General features: G+C 60.1%; 1 protein-coding gene across 1 annotated transcript in view; it reads left to right on the forward strand.

The window, feature by feature from the left end:
* rims4 (regulating synaptic membrane exocytosis 4) overlaps positions 1-13,337 on the forward strand; it is a 193,197-nt gene that overhangs the window by 157,996 nt on the left and 21,864 nt on the right. The window contains exon 3 of the mRNA XM_072515339.1: positions 2,136-2,248. Coding sequence (XP_072371440.1) covers positions 2,136-2,248 — 113 coding nt within the window. The remainder of the gene's footprint in view (positions 1-2,135; positions 2,249-13,337) is intronic.

Genomic DNA, 13,337 nt, shown 5'->3' on the forward strand with positions numbered 1-13,337 from the left:
AACAAATGAGAAATGTGCAGAAGTTCATCATGCGGTGTTATCAGTGCGCTGTAGAAAGGAGGTTTTAATGAGTTAATGGTTTCAATGGTAGTGCAAGTGGTGGCAGCAGGGGATAACTTAGGAGTAAGAAAGCCCATGCAAAAATACAAAAACATTTCTATTGGCCTGGACTGCATAAGGATGTAATTGAATGTTATCATAAGAGTCATGCATGTCAGGTAATAGGGAAACCCCAAGCGGCAATCAAACCATCACCTTTAATACCCATTCCAGCATTTGAGAACCGTTAACTCGGGTCCTAATTGACTGCGTGGGCCTCCTGCCTAAAACAAAAATGTTGACCATAATGGATGTGTCTACTAGATTTCCGGAGGCCATTCTATTAAGAAACATACAGGAAGGAGGGTCGCAGAGGGATCAACCACATTTCTTTTACCAGATACGGACTAACAAAAGAATTCCAATCAGATCAGGGATCCAGTTTTTGTCAAAATTATTCGAGGAAGTTATGGGTAGTTTCAGAATAAAGCCTTTTGCAAAATTAAACCATCTTTTTATAGTGCTGGTTCAATTTTTTTAAGGTGTAGAAATTTCAAATGTATTGTATTATACAACTTACTATTTGGTTGTAGTAAGGGTTAAAGGCCTGAGTTAGAGCGTGTTTAACTGCTGTGGTCATGTTTTCAAAGAAATCCTCGTTTGAAAGGCAAATATATTTTGGGAGCCGACGGTGCAATTAAAAGTATCGTGAAAATCTTGGGCGAATGGAATTTGGTTTGATTAAGGGGACTCCGTGTGGAGTACTTAGATTTCAGCTGGGTAAGATGATGTAATTACTGGCTGGAGCTACATGTGAGGCATTTTCTGGGAAAAGCAGGTCAGTGTAGTTCTGGGTGAAGCTGTGATCACAAGTCAGGTTTTGCTCTTTGCAATTCGGTTAAAATGAGATTAACAATCTTTGAAGCAGTGCAGCATTGTCTGAGGACAAGGGGGGAAGTTGAAGCAAGCTGAGAAACATCTTCTGATGCCATACAGACTGCGTTTCTTCATGAGTCTGACAGGAGTCAGATCTTGTATTTAAAGCAGTGTCAAAAATCTCTCTTTCTCAGAGAACATCTCTGTAAAGCAAGTATTCCTGAGTGCCATTGGTAGGTACAATATATTGAATGCTGAGATGTCTTTTTTCCTTGTTGCTTAAGTGGGAATAAAGATAGCAATTGAGTGTTATTGCATTCACTGTATCGAGTAGTATTATTTAAAAAGTAATTGTAAGTTATTTTCTGGTGTGATGTCAAAGATATTTTAATATTGTGTGAGTAATAAAGTTTGTTTTAATTAACCACATCCCTATTTGTACGAGGAATCAGTGCTAGAGTGAAGTGTCCTTTCCTCACAGTCTTACGAAGTTAAATTAAAATATTGGGGTTTCTGTCCCGTATCCTAGCAACTGTTGGGGTCTGGTCTGGGGCCGGGTTACTGTAAAGAGTTTGGTTTGAGCCGCAGGATCAGATAGATACGTGTCATGGTTCAGGATGTTGCCATCTACCCCCATTGACACTGGAAGTTGTTGAGAGTTTCACATGTCTGCACAGTCACCAATGATCTGTCACTTGCGCTGAAGCCAACACATGATTCACAAAAGCAGCAGCTGCTATGTCCTAGCTGAGTAAGGAAGTGTGGAACAACAGCAACCTGGCTGTGAAACACCAAACTGCACGTGTACCAAGCCTGCATCCTCAATGCACTCCTCTGTGCGGAGTGAGGTAGACAAACATTCTTCAGATAGGATGTGGATGACACCAGGATAGTGAACAAGTTAGCATGTGATGCTTTATAAGAATCACTGGGGACCTTGTTAACCATCACTGTTTGTAAGTTATAAGGAGCTACCTAGGATTTTGTCTGTGACGAGAGCCCCGCAAAGGCCAGGAACTTTCTTTAATAATAGCAGAGGGGGTCTTGATCAGAAGGATTGATGAAGATTTATGTTTCCATCCATTATGTCTGCTGCATTGTGACATTGTTTGGGTCTATACTTGGTTGAATGCAGTGAAATGATTGGGTTGCAACCACATTTGGTTTGCCAGATTCAACAACTTGTCCTCCAAATAACTGGACTGTTCTTCTCTCTCCAGCTTGAACTACAGTGGAGTTTGCCTGGCATCTGATGGGCTGTTCAGAGATTTCCTGGACGGAATGGGTCCTGCACAGTTTGTGGGTCGGCAAACCCTGGCCACACCATCGATGGGTAAGACACACTTGTTACCTCAACTAGAACTCCAGCAGTGAGACCCTCTCAGCTTTCCAGGGCCTCTGAGAGAATGTGGTCCTCCTGATGCACACTGAAAGCTGTAGGAGGCGCTAATGCTGTGGGACCTGGCAGCTCATTCCGCCCGTTCATTCCCGGGTTTCCTGGATCCTGGGAAATCCGACCACAGGTGTTCAACTCAAATCAGGCTCCCATCGGCATCTCGAGGGCCTGATGACAATATGATTTTCCCCATCCCATCCGCACAGAACACACACATACACATTAATTACCCCCTTACTGTAACAGTGACAGCAGGCGGCTATGTTGCACGCTGGGACATATTGGGGAATAGTTTCTGGCCAATGTGTTTGAGAGTGCGAAAGAGAGAGAGAAGATCAGTAAGGCACAAAGAAATAGAAGACTTGATTCTCCGATCCTGAGGCTAATTGTCGGCGCCAACAGAGGATCCGTGGTGTGAAAATCGGCGCAAAACCCTCACCGATTCCGGAACCGGTGAGGGGCTAGCACGGGTGCTGCGTGAAACACCCGCAGAACACGCGGAAAATGATCGGAGAATCGGCGGGACCCGTGCTGCACATGCGCAGGACCGATTCCGAGCTTTGATAAAGAGTCACCCAGACTGGAAACGTTGGCTCCCTTCTCTCACCACAGATGCAGTCAGACCTGCTGAGATTGTCCGGTATTTTCTGTTTTTGTTTCAGATTTCCCCAGCGTCCTGGCCAATATTTATTCCACAATCAACATTGTAACAGCCCACAAGGAGCCTCTGGGGTGGGAATTATTATTTTCCCCGTGGTTCTTGCACAGTACGAGCTCCACCGCTAGGGGCAGGTGTCTCTATTAACCTCTGGGTAACAGATCGGTCAGTAAGGCACTGACCGGAGAAGAATGGTCTCTTTGCTGTCTGTGAGATCTTGCTGTGTATAATTTGGTTGCTGTGTTTCCTACATTATAACAGCGACGACACTTCAATAATATTTCATTCGCTGCAAAGCACTTTGGGAAAGTTTATGGTCAGGAAAGACACGATAGAAATGTAAGTCTTTCTTTTTAATTTCCCCTCCCCTATAATCTTCCCGCAGAGACCTAAAAAAGCAGAGAAAATCCCAGGGCCAATCAGGGAATAAATACTATGGAAAATTCTTCTCCGATCTCCACAGTTGATCAAAACTGGGAGATCTCAGATGGCAAATGATGTTTGTCAAACACTTGGCTCTGTTACTCTGCCTCTGGAATCTTAGAATCCTTACAGTGCAGAAGGAGGCCATTTGGCCCATCGAAACTGCACCTGCCCTTGGAAAGAGCACCTAACTTAAGTCCACGCTTCCTTCCTATCCCCATAACCCCACCTAACCTTTTGGACACTAAGGGGCAGTTTAGCATGGCCAATCCACCTAACCTGCGCATCTTTGGACTGTGGGAAGAAACCGGAGCACCCGGAGGAAACCCACGCACACACGGGGAGAACGTGCAGACTCCGCACATACAGTCACCCGAGGCCGGAATTGAATCCGGGTTCCTGGAGCTGTGAGGCAGCAGTGCTAACCACTGCTGCACATTCAGCTCAAGAGCTGGGAATACATTCCAGAATTTCACTGCTCTTTGGGAAAAGAGGAGCTGCCCATCGTCTAACCTATCCCTACTCCAACACCTGTTCTTTCCCAATCTGTTGAGCCGGAAAAATCTCTTAATAGGTAAATAATATGGCCATTGAATTCTTTTATAAGGTCAGTGCCAGGTCACATCCATGTCTTAGCCAATCTGAAGTAAGTAGATTGATAACCCTGGAGTCCCTATTCGGTATAGTAACGGGCTCTACCTGCACGTTTGTCTTCATGTTGCTGAATCCAGCATCAATTCTGTCTTCCTACCACATGGGGCCAGTAGAGCACCACAAATGAACCCTTTAATCAAAGCTATTCACCAGCGTTACTGAATTGCTCACGGGCGTTATTTGGAAAGGAGCCATGTTCACAAACACTCAAAGGTTGTGTTTATTTTCCACACAAGCTCCATCCTAATTCCACCAAGCTGCCCCTGCTGCAATATCACACATTCCGCTCTCCTTCGAACTATCAAACCAATAAAACTGAAATGCTTCTCGTGGACAATTGAGAACAATTGATCCCCTGCAAACAATTCCTCATGAAACAAAGTCATAGTCCCTTCCCGCCTTCTCAGGCCAACCAGCTGCCACGTCTTCACCCAATTCGCAGGTTACAATGAAAATCCCGTAAACGCTTTCCCAGAGAGTTGTCAATCTCACAAGGACAGCTGGTCAGCGGTACGTGATTGAATCTCCAGAGTCGGGCACTATTGATAACACGATCAAACTTCCGTCCCCTGGATTGTGATGCGATTTGGGAACTTGAATTAGATCTCAGTTTTCAGACTCACGCAATTCTACTTCCAAAAATCTACTGAGCACGTGTGCTTGAAAAGCGAGAGAAAAGTTCATTTTCGAAGTTATCCTGGGTAGCAGCTGCCACTCACTCGGGCGGCGCTCACAGCTCTGAGCCAGAAGGTCAAGGCCCCACCTAGATACCTACCCCCAGAATTGAGGCCAACTCACACAGTAAGGTGTTGAGGAAACACAAGTTGCACGGGTCGAAGTGGCACCTTCTGGGTGGAGCTTTAAACCAAGGACCCATGGCACACTCAGGACCATTTTTACTCTTTCACGGGATATGGTGTTGCTGGCTAGGCCAACGATTATTGTCCATCCCTAATTACCCCTTTGAAGGTGGTGATGAGCTGCCTTCTTGAACCACTGCAGTCCCTGTGGTGTAGCGTTAAGTCACCACGGTCCCAGGCGATCAGAGGCTGCTTTTCCCTTGGAGGGGGAAGAGCTGGCTGGTGGTGATTTAACCTGAGGGTCACCACACCTCAGGCGAGGGGTAAGGTTGAGAAGGCGGGGCCTTCATGAGCAACCTCAGCCGGTACGGGGGAATTGAACCCACGTGGCTGGCGTAGGTACGTCCATACTGCGTGAGGGAGGGAGTTCCAAGATTTGGACCCAGCGACAGTGAAGGAATGGCCGATATATTTCCAAGTCAGGATGGCGAGTGATTCTCCGTTGGCCGACGCTGAAATCGGGAGGGGAGATTGGGCGGAGAATCGGCCGTCAGGCCAAAATCGTGGCTGGTGCCGGGCGCCCGTCAGAATGGAGCGCTCTGGAGACTCGAACGCGGCGACAAGGCGTTCCGCTCCGCACGGGCAGTTAATGACGTTTGCGCATCATTAGCGGGCCTGACCAGGCATTCCCCGGGGCGTCCGCGATGCTGCGCATCCGCGAGGAGGAATTACTGACGGCGAGTTTCACTTGTGGCTTCAAAATTCCGGAAACTGACGCCGCGGCTGATGAGGGAGCGAGAGGAGGAAGGACAGAAAACACACGGACGTAGGCAGCACAGGGGGTGGGCAGCATGTGGTGCTTGTGGCCAGGGCAGCTGGCCTTCACGGCTGGTATGGACGCTGGCATGTGGTGTGGGGTGGGGTTCAGTCGCCCTCCGGGTGGCAGGGATTGGGTTAAGGGTGTCACTCACCCTGGCTGCTCTGAGGAGGCCGTGCAGTTTCCTCCTGCACTGCTGGCCAGCCCTGGCGGTGTTGCTCACGGCGCTCCCGGCCTCTGCCACCTGCGCCCAGGCCTGATGCACGCTGGTGGGTGGCAACCTCCTTCCCACCCCGGGACACAGGGTGGCCTCCTCCACGGTGTCTAGTAGGATCTCCAGCTCCACATCTGCAAATCGGGGTCTCATTCTCTGTGCAACCATCTTGTTGGCTGGGGGGGGGGTGTGGGGAGTGGGTGCTGGGGGGGGGGTGTGGGGAGTGGATGCTGGGGGTGTGGGTGTGGGGAGTGTGTGTGGGGTTCGGGTGCTGGGGTGAGGGTGTGGGGAGTGGGTGCTGGGGGGTGCGTGTGGGGAGTGGGTGCTGGGGGGTGTGTGTGGGGAGTGGGGGCTGGGGGGTGCGAATGGGGAGTAGGTGCTGGGGGGTGCGTGTGGGAAGTGGATGCTGGGGGGTGCGTGTGGGGAGTGGGTGTTGGGGGTGTGTGTGTGGGGAGTAGGTGCTGGGGGGGTGGGTGTGGGTAGTGGGTGCTGGGGTGAGGGTGTGGGGAGTGGGTGCTGGGGGGGTGCGTGTGGGGAGTGTGTGTGGGGTGCGGGTGCTGGGGTGAAGGTGTGGGGAGTGGGTGCTGGGGGGGTGCGTGTGGGGAGTGGGTGCTGGGGGGTGTGTGTGGGGAGTGGGGGCTGGGGGGTGCGAATGGGGAGTGGGTGCTGGGGGGTGCGTGTGGGAAGTGGGTGCTGGGGGGTGCGTGTGGGGAGTGGGTGTTGGGGGTGTGTGTGTGGGGAGTGGGTGCTGGGGGGGTGGGTGTGGGGAGTGGGTGCTGGGGTGAGGGTGTGGGGAGTGGGTGCTGGGGGGTGTGGGGAGTGGGTGCTGGGGGGTGGGTGTGGGGAGTGGGTGCTGGGGTGTGGGTGTGGGAAGTGGGTGCTGGGATGAGGGTGTGGGGAGTGGGTGCAGGGATGAGGGTGTGGGTGGGGGGTGCGTGTGGGGAGTGGGTGCTGGGGTGAGGGTGTGGGGAGTGGGTGCTGGGGGATGGGTGTGGGGAGTGGGTGCTGGGGTGAGGGTGTGGGCAGTGGGTGCTGGGGTGTGGGTGTGGGGAGTGGGTGTTGGGGGTGTGTGTGTGGGGAGTGGGTGCTGGGGGGGTGGGTGTGGGGAGTGGGTGCTGGGGTGAGGGTGTGGGGAGTGGGTGCTGGGGGGTGTGGGGAGTGGGTGCTGGGGGGTGGGTGTGGGGAGTGGGTGCTGGGGGGTGGGTGTGGGAAGTGGGTGCTGGGGTGTGGGTGTGGGGAGTGGGTGCAGGGATGAGGGTGTGGGTGGGGGGTGCGTGTGGGGAGTGGGTGCTGGGGTGAGGGTGTGGGGAGTGGGTGCTGGGGGATGGGTGTGGGGAGTGGGTGCTGGGGTGAGGGTGTGGGCAGTGGGTGCTGGGGTGTGGGTGTGGGGAGTGAGTGCTGGGGGGTGGGTGTGGGGAGTGGGTGCTGGGGGGTGGGTGTGGGGGATGGGTGCTGGGGTGAGGGTGTGGGCAGTGGGTGCTGGGGTGTGGGTGTGGGGAGTGAGTGCTGGGGGGTGGGTGTGGGGAGTGGGTGCTGGGGGGGTGGGTGTGGGCAGTGGGTGCTGGGGTGAGGGTGTGGGGAGTGGGTGCTGGGATGAGGGTGGGGGAAGTGGGTGCTGGGGGGTGGGTGTGGGGAGTGGGTGCTGGGGGGGTGGGTGTGGGCAGTGGGTGCTGAGTGAGGATGTGGGGAGTGGGTGCTGGGGTGAGGGTGTGGGGAGTGGGTGCTGGTGCGAGGGTGTGGGGAGTGGGTGCTGGGGTGAGGGTGTGGGGAGTGGGTGCTGGGGTGAGGGTGTGGGGAGTGGGTGCTGGGGTGAGGGTGTGGGGAGTGGGTGCTGGGGGGGTGCGTGCGAGGAGTGGGTGCTGGGGGGTGCGTGTGGGGAGTGGGTGCTGGGGGGGTGAGGGTGTGGGCAGTGGGTGCTGAGTGAGGGTGTGGGGAGTGGGTGCTGGGGTGAGGGTGTGGGGAGTGGGTGCTGGTGCGAGGGTGTGGGGAGTGGGTGCTGGGGTGAGGGTGTGGGGAGTGGGTGCTGGGGTGAGGGTGTGGGGAGTGGGTGCTGGGGTGTGGGGAGTGGGTGCTGGGGGGGTGCGTGTGAGGAGTGGGTGCTGGGGGGTGCGTGTGGGGAGTGGGTGCTGGGATGAGTGTGGGGAGTGGGTGCTGGGGGGTTGAGGTTGTGGGGAGTGGGTGCTAGTGGATGCGTGTGGGGAGTAGGTGCTGGGGGGGGTGAGGGTGTGGGGAGTGGGTGCTCAGCTGAGGGTGTGGGGAGTGGGTGCTGGGGTGAGGGTGGGGAGCGGGTACCGGGATGAGGGTGTGGGGAGTGGGTGCTGAGGGTGAGGGTTTGGGGAATGGGTGCTGGGGGGGGGTGAGGGTGTGGGGAGTCGGTGTTGGGGGGTGCGTGTGGGGAGTGGGTACTGGGATGAGGGTGTGGGGAGTGGGTGCTGGGGGGGTGAGGGTGTGGGGAGTGGGTGCTAGGATGAGGGTGTGTGGGGAGTGGGTGCTGGGGTGAGGGTGTGGGGAATGGGTGCTGGGGGGTGGGTGTGGGGAGTGGGTGCTGGGGGGTGGGTGTGGGCAGTGGGTGCTGGGGTGAGGGTGTGGGGAGTGGGTGCTGGGATCAGGGTGTGGGGAGTGGGTGCTGGGGGGGTGAGGGTGTGGGGAGTGGGTGCTGGGGTGAGGGTGTGGGGAGTGGGTGCTGGGGGGGTGAGGTTGTGGGGAGTGGGTGCTGGGGTGAGGGTGTGGGGAGTGGGTGCTGGGGTGAGGGTGTGGGGAGTGGGTGCTGGTGTGAGGGTGTGGGGAGTGGGTGCTGGGGGGGTGAGGGTGTGGGGAGTGGGTGCTGGGGTGAGGGTGTGGGGAGTGGGTGCTGGGGGGGTGAGGGTGTGGGGAGTGGGTGCTGGGGTGAGGGTGTGGGGAGTGGGTGCTGGGGGGTGCGTGTGAGGAGTGGGTGCTAGGGGGGTGAGGTTGTGGGGAGTGGGTGCTGGGGAGTGGGTGCTGGGGGGGTGAGGGTGTGGGGAGTGGGTGCTGGGCTGAGGGTGTGGGGAGTGGGTGTGGGGAGTGGGTGCTGGGGGGGTGAGGGTGTGGGGAGTGGGTGCTGGGCTGAGGGTGTGGGGAGTGGGTGTGGGGAGTGGGTGCTGAGGGTGAGGGTTTGGGGAGTGGGTGCTGGGGGGGGGGTGAGGGTGTGGGGAATGGGTGTTAGGATGAGGGTGTGTGGGGAGTGGGTGCTGGGGGGCTGAGGGTGTGGGGAGTGGGTGCTGGGGTGAGGGTGTGGGGAGTGGGTGCTGGGGTGAGGGTGTGGGGAGTGGGTGCTGAGGGTGAGGCTTTGGGGAGTGGCTGCTGGGGGGTGGGTGTGGGGAGTGGGTGTGGGGAGTGGGTGTGGGAGGTGGGTGCTGGGATGAGGGTGTGGGGAGTGGGTTTGCGGATTGGGTGCTAGGGGGGTGAGGGTGTGGGGAGTGGGTGTGGGGAGTGGGTGTGGGGGGTGGGTGCTGGGATGAGGGTGTGGGGAGTGGGTGTGGGGAGTGGGTGCTAGGGGGGTGAGGGTGTGGGGAGTGGGTGTGGGGAGTGGGTGTGGGGAGTGGGTGTGGGGAGTGGGTGTGGGGAGTGGGTGTGGGGAGTGGGTGTGGGGGGTGGGTGTGGGGAGTGGGTGCTGGGGGGTGAGGGTGTGGGGAGTGGGTGTGGCGAGTGGGTGTGCGGAGTGGGTGTGGGGAGTGGGTGTTGGGATGAGGGTGTGGGGAGTGGGTGCTAGGGGTGTGAGGGTGTGGGGAGTGGGTGCTGGGGGGTGAGGGTGTGGGGAGTGGGTGTGGGGAGTGGGTGAGGGGAGTTGGTGCGGGGTGAGGGTGTGGGGAGTGGGTGTGGGGGGTGGATGTGGGGGGTGGGTGTGGGGAGTGGGTGTGAGGAGGGTGTGGGGAGTGGGTGTGGGGAGGGTGTGGGAAGGGTGAGGGTTTGGGGAATGGGTGCTGGGGGGGTGAGGGTGTGGGGAGTGGGTGTTGGGGGGTGCGTTTGGGGAGTGGGTGTGGGGGGGTGAGTGTGTGGGGCGTGGGTGTGGGGAGTGGGTGTGGGGTGTGGGTGTGGGGAGTGGGTGTGGGGAGTGGGTGTGGGGAGTGGGTGTGGGGAGTGGGTGTGGGGAATGGGTGTGGGGTGAGGGTGTGGGGAGTGGGTGTGGGGAGTGGGTGCTGGGGGGGTGAGGGTGTGGGGAGTGGGTGTGGGGAGTGGGTGTGGGTAGTGGGTGTGGGAGTAGGTTTGGGGATGGTGTGGGAAGGGTGAGGGTTTGGGAAATGGGTGCTGGGGGGGTGAGGGTGTGGGGAGTGGGAGTTGGGGGGTGCGTGTGGGGAGTGGGTGCTGGGGTGTGGGGAGTCGGTGCTGGGGTGAGGGTGTGGGGAGTGGGTGCTGGGGTGAGGGTGTGGGGAGTGAGTGCTGGGGGGTGGGTGTGGGGAGTGGGTGCTCAGGGGGGGTGGGTGTGGGCAGTGGGTGCTGGGGTGAGGGTGTGGGGAGTGGGTGCTGGGCGGTGGGTGTGGGGAGTGGGTGCTGGGGGGATGGGTGTGGGCAGTGGGTGCTGGGCGGTGGGTGTGGGGAGTGGGTGCTGGTGTGAGGGTGTGGGGAGTGGGTGCTGGGGTGAGGGTGTGGGGTGGGTGCTGGGGGCTGCGTGTGGGGAGTGGGTGCTGGGGTGAGGGTGGGGAGTGGGTGCTGGGGGGGTCAGGGTGTGGGGAATGGGTGCTAGGGGGTGCGTGTGGGGAGTGGGTGCTGGGGGGGTGAGGGTGTGGGGAGTGGGTGCTGGGCTGAGGGTGTGGGGAGTGGGTGCTGGGATGAGGGTGGGGAGCGGGTACCGGGATGAGGGTGTGGGGAGTGGTTGCTGAGGGTGAGGGTTTGGGGAGTGGGTGCTGGGGTGGGTGAGGGTGTGGTGAGTGGGTGCTGGGGGGTGCGTGTGGGGAGTGGGTGCTGGGGTGAGGGTCTGGGGAGTGGGTGCTGAGGGGGAGGGTTTGGGGAGTGGGTGCTGGGGGGGTGAGGGTGTGGGGAGTGGGTGCTAGGATGAGGGTGTGTGGGGAGTGGGTGCTGGGGTGAGGGTGTGGGGAGTGGGTGCTGGGGGCTGAGGGTGTGGGGAGTGGGTGCTGGGGTGAGGGTGTGGGGAGTGGGTGCTGGGGTGTGGGTGTGGGGAGTGGGTGCTGAGGTGAGGGTGTGGGGAGTGGGTGCTGGGGTGAGGGTTTGGGTAGTGGGTGTGGGGAGTGGGTGTGGGGGGTGGGTGCTGGGATGAGGGTGTGGGGAGTCGGTGTGCGGATTGGGTGTGGGGAGTGGGTGTGGGGAGTTGGTGCTAGGGGGGTGAGGGTGTGGGGAGTGGGTGTGGGGAGTGGGTGTGGGGAGTGGGTGTGGGGGGGTGAGGGTGTGGGGAGTGGGTGTGGGGAGTGGGTGTGCGGAGTGGGTGTGGGGAGTGGGTGTTGGGGTGAGGGTGTGGGGAGTGGGTGCTAGGGGTGTGAGAGTGTGGGGAGTGGGTGCTGGGGGGTGAGGGTGTGGGGAGTTGGTGTGGGGGGGTGAGGGTGTGGGGAGTGGGTGTGGGGAATGTGTGTGGGGTGAGGGTGTGGGGAGTGGGTGTGGGGAGTGGGTGTGGGGAGTGGGTGTCGGGAGTGGGTGTGGGGAGTGGGTGCTGGGGGGGTGAGGGTGTGGGGAGTGGGTGTGGGGAGTGGGTGTGGGGAGTGGGTGTGGGGGATGGGTGTGGAGAGTGGGTGTGGAGAGTGGGTGTGGAGAGTGGGTGTGGGGAGTGGGTGTGGGGAGTGGTTGTGGGGAGTGGGTGTGGGGAGGGTGTGGGGAGGGTGTGGGGAGTGGGTGTGGGGAGTGGGTGTGCGGAGTGGGTGTGGGGAGTGGGTGTCGGGAGTGGGTGTGGGGAGGGTGTGGGGAGTGGGTGTGGGGAGTGGGTGTGCGGAGTGGGTGTGGGGAGTGGGTGCTGGGGGGGTGAGGGTGTGGGGAGGGGGTGTGGGGAGTGGGTGTGCGGAGTGGGTGAGGGGAGTGGGTGCTGGGATGAGGGTGTGGGGAGTGGGTGTGCGGAGTGGGTGCTGGGATGAGGGTGTGCGGAGTGAGTCTGGGGAGTGGGTGCTGGGATGAGGGTGTGCGGAGTGGGTGTGGGGAGCGGGTGCTGGGGTGTGGGGTGAGGGTGTGGGGAGTGGGTGCTGGGGTGAGGGTGTGGGGAGTGGGTGTGGGGTGAGGGTGTGGGGAGTGGGTGTGGGGAGTGGGTGTCGGGAGTGGGTGTGGGGAGTGGGTGCTGGGGGGGTGAGGGTGTGGGGAGTGGGTGTGGGGAGTGGGTGTCGGGAGTGGGTGTGGGGAGTGGGTGCTGGGATGGTGAGGGTGTGGGGAGTGGGTGTGGGGTGTGGGTGTGGGGAGTGGGTGTGGGGGGGTGGGTGTGGGGAGTGGGTGTGGGGTGAGGGTGTGGGGAGTGGGTGTGGGGAGGGTGTGGGGAGTGGGTGTGGGGAGGGTGTGGGGAGTGGGTGTGGGGTGAGGGTGTGCGGAGTGTGTGTGGGGAGTGTGTGTGGGGAGTGGGTGTGGGGACAGTGTGGGGGGAGTGGGTGTGGGGAGTGGGTGTGGGGAGTGGGTGTGGGGAGTGGGTGTGGGGAGGGTGTGTGAAGGGTGAGGGTTTGGGGAATGGGTGCTGGGGGGGTGAGGGTGTGGGGAGTGGGTGTGGGGAGTGGGTGTGGGGAGTGGGTGTGGGGAGTGGGTGTGGGGAGTGGGTGTGGGGAGGGTGTGTGAAGGGTGAGGGTTTGGGGAATGGGTGCTGGGGGGGTGAGGGTGTGGGGAGTGGGTGTGGGGAGGGGGTGTGGGGAGTGGGTGTGGGGTGAGGGTGTGGGGACAGTGTGGGGGGAGTGGGTGTGGGAGTGGGTGTGGGGAGTGGGTGTGGGGAGTGGGTGGGGGGTGGGTGTGGGGGGTGGGTGTGTGGGGAGGGGGTGTGGGGGGTGGGTGTGGGAGGGGGTGTGGGGGTGGGTGTGGGGGGTGGGTGTGGGGAGGGGGTGGGGGTGTGGGGGGTGGGTGTGGGGGAGGGGGTGGGGGGTGGGTGTGGGGAGTGGGTGTGGGGGGTGGGTGTGGGGAGGGGGTGGGGGGTGTGGGGGGTGGGGGTGGGGAGGGGGTGGGGGGTGGTTGTGGGAGGGGGTGGGGGTGTGGGGAGTGGGTGTGGGGAGGGGGGTGGGGGGTGGGTGTGGGGAGGGGGTGGAGGGTGTGGGGTGTGGGGAGGGGGTGGGGGGTGGGTGTGGGGGTGGGGTGTGGGGAGTGGGTGTGGGGAGGGGTGGGGGGTGGGGTGTGGGGGTGGGGTGTGGGGGGTGGGTGTGGGGAGTGGGTGTGGGGAGGGGTGGGGGGTGGGTGTGGGGAGTGGGTGTGGGGAGTGGGTGTGGGGAGTGGGTGTGGGGAGGGGTGGGGGGTGGGGTGTGGGGGGTGGGTGTGGGGGGTGGGTGTGGGGAGTGGGGTGTGGGAGTGGGTGTGGGGAGGGGTGGGGGTGGATGTGG

The sequence above is a fragment of the Scyliorhinus torazame genome, chromosome 8 (genome assembly GCF_047496885.1).
Source record: "Scyliorhinus torazame isolate Kashiwa2021f chromosome 8, sScyTor2.1, whole genome shotgun sequence".
NCBI lineage: Eukaryota > Metazoa > Chordata > Chondrichthyes > Carcharhiniformes > Scyliorhinidae > Scyliorhinus > Scyliorhinus torazame.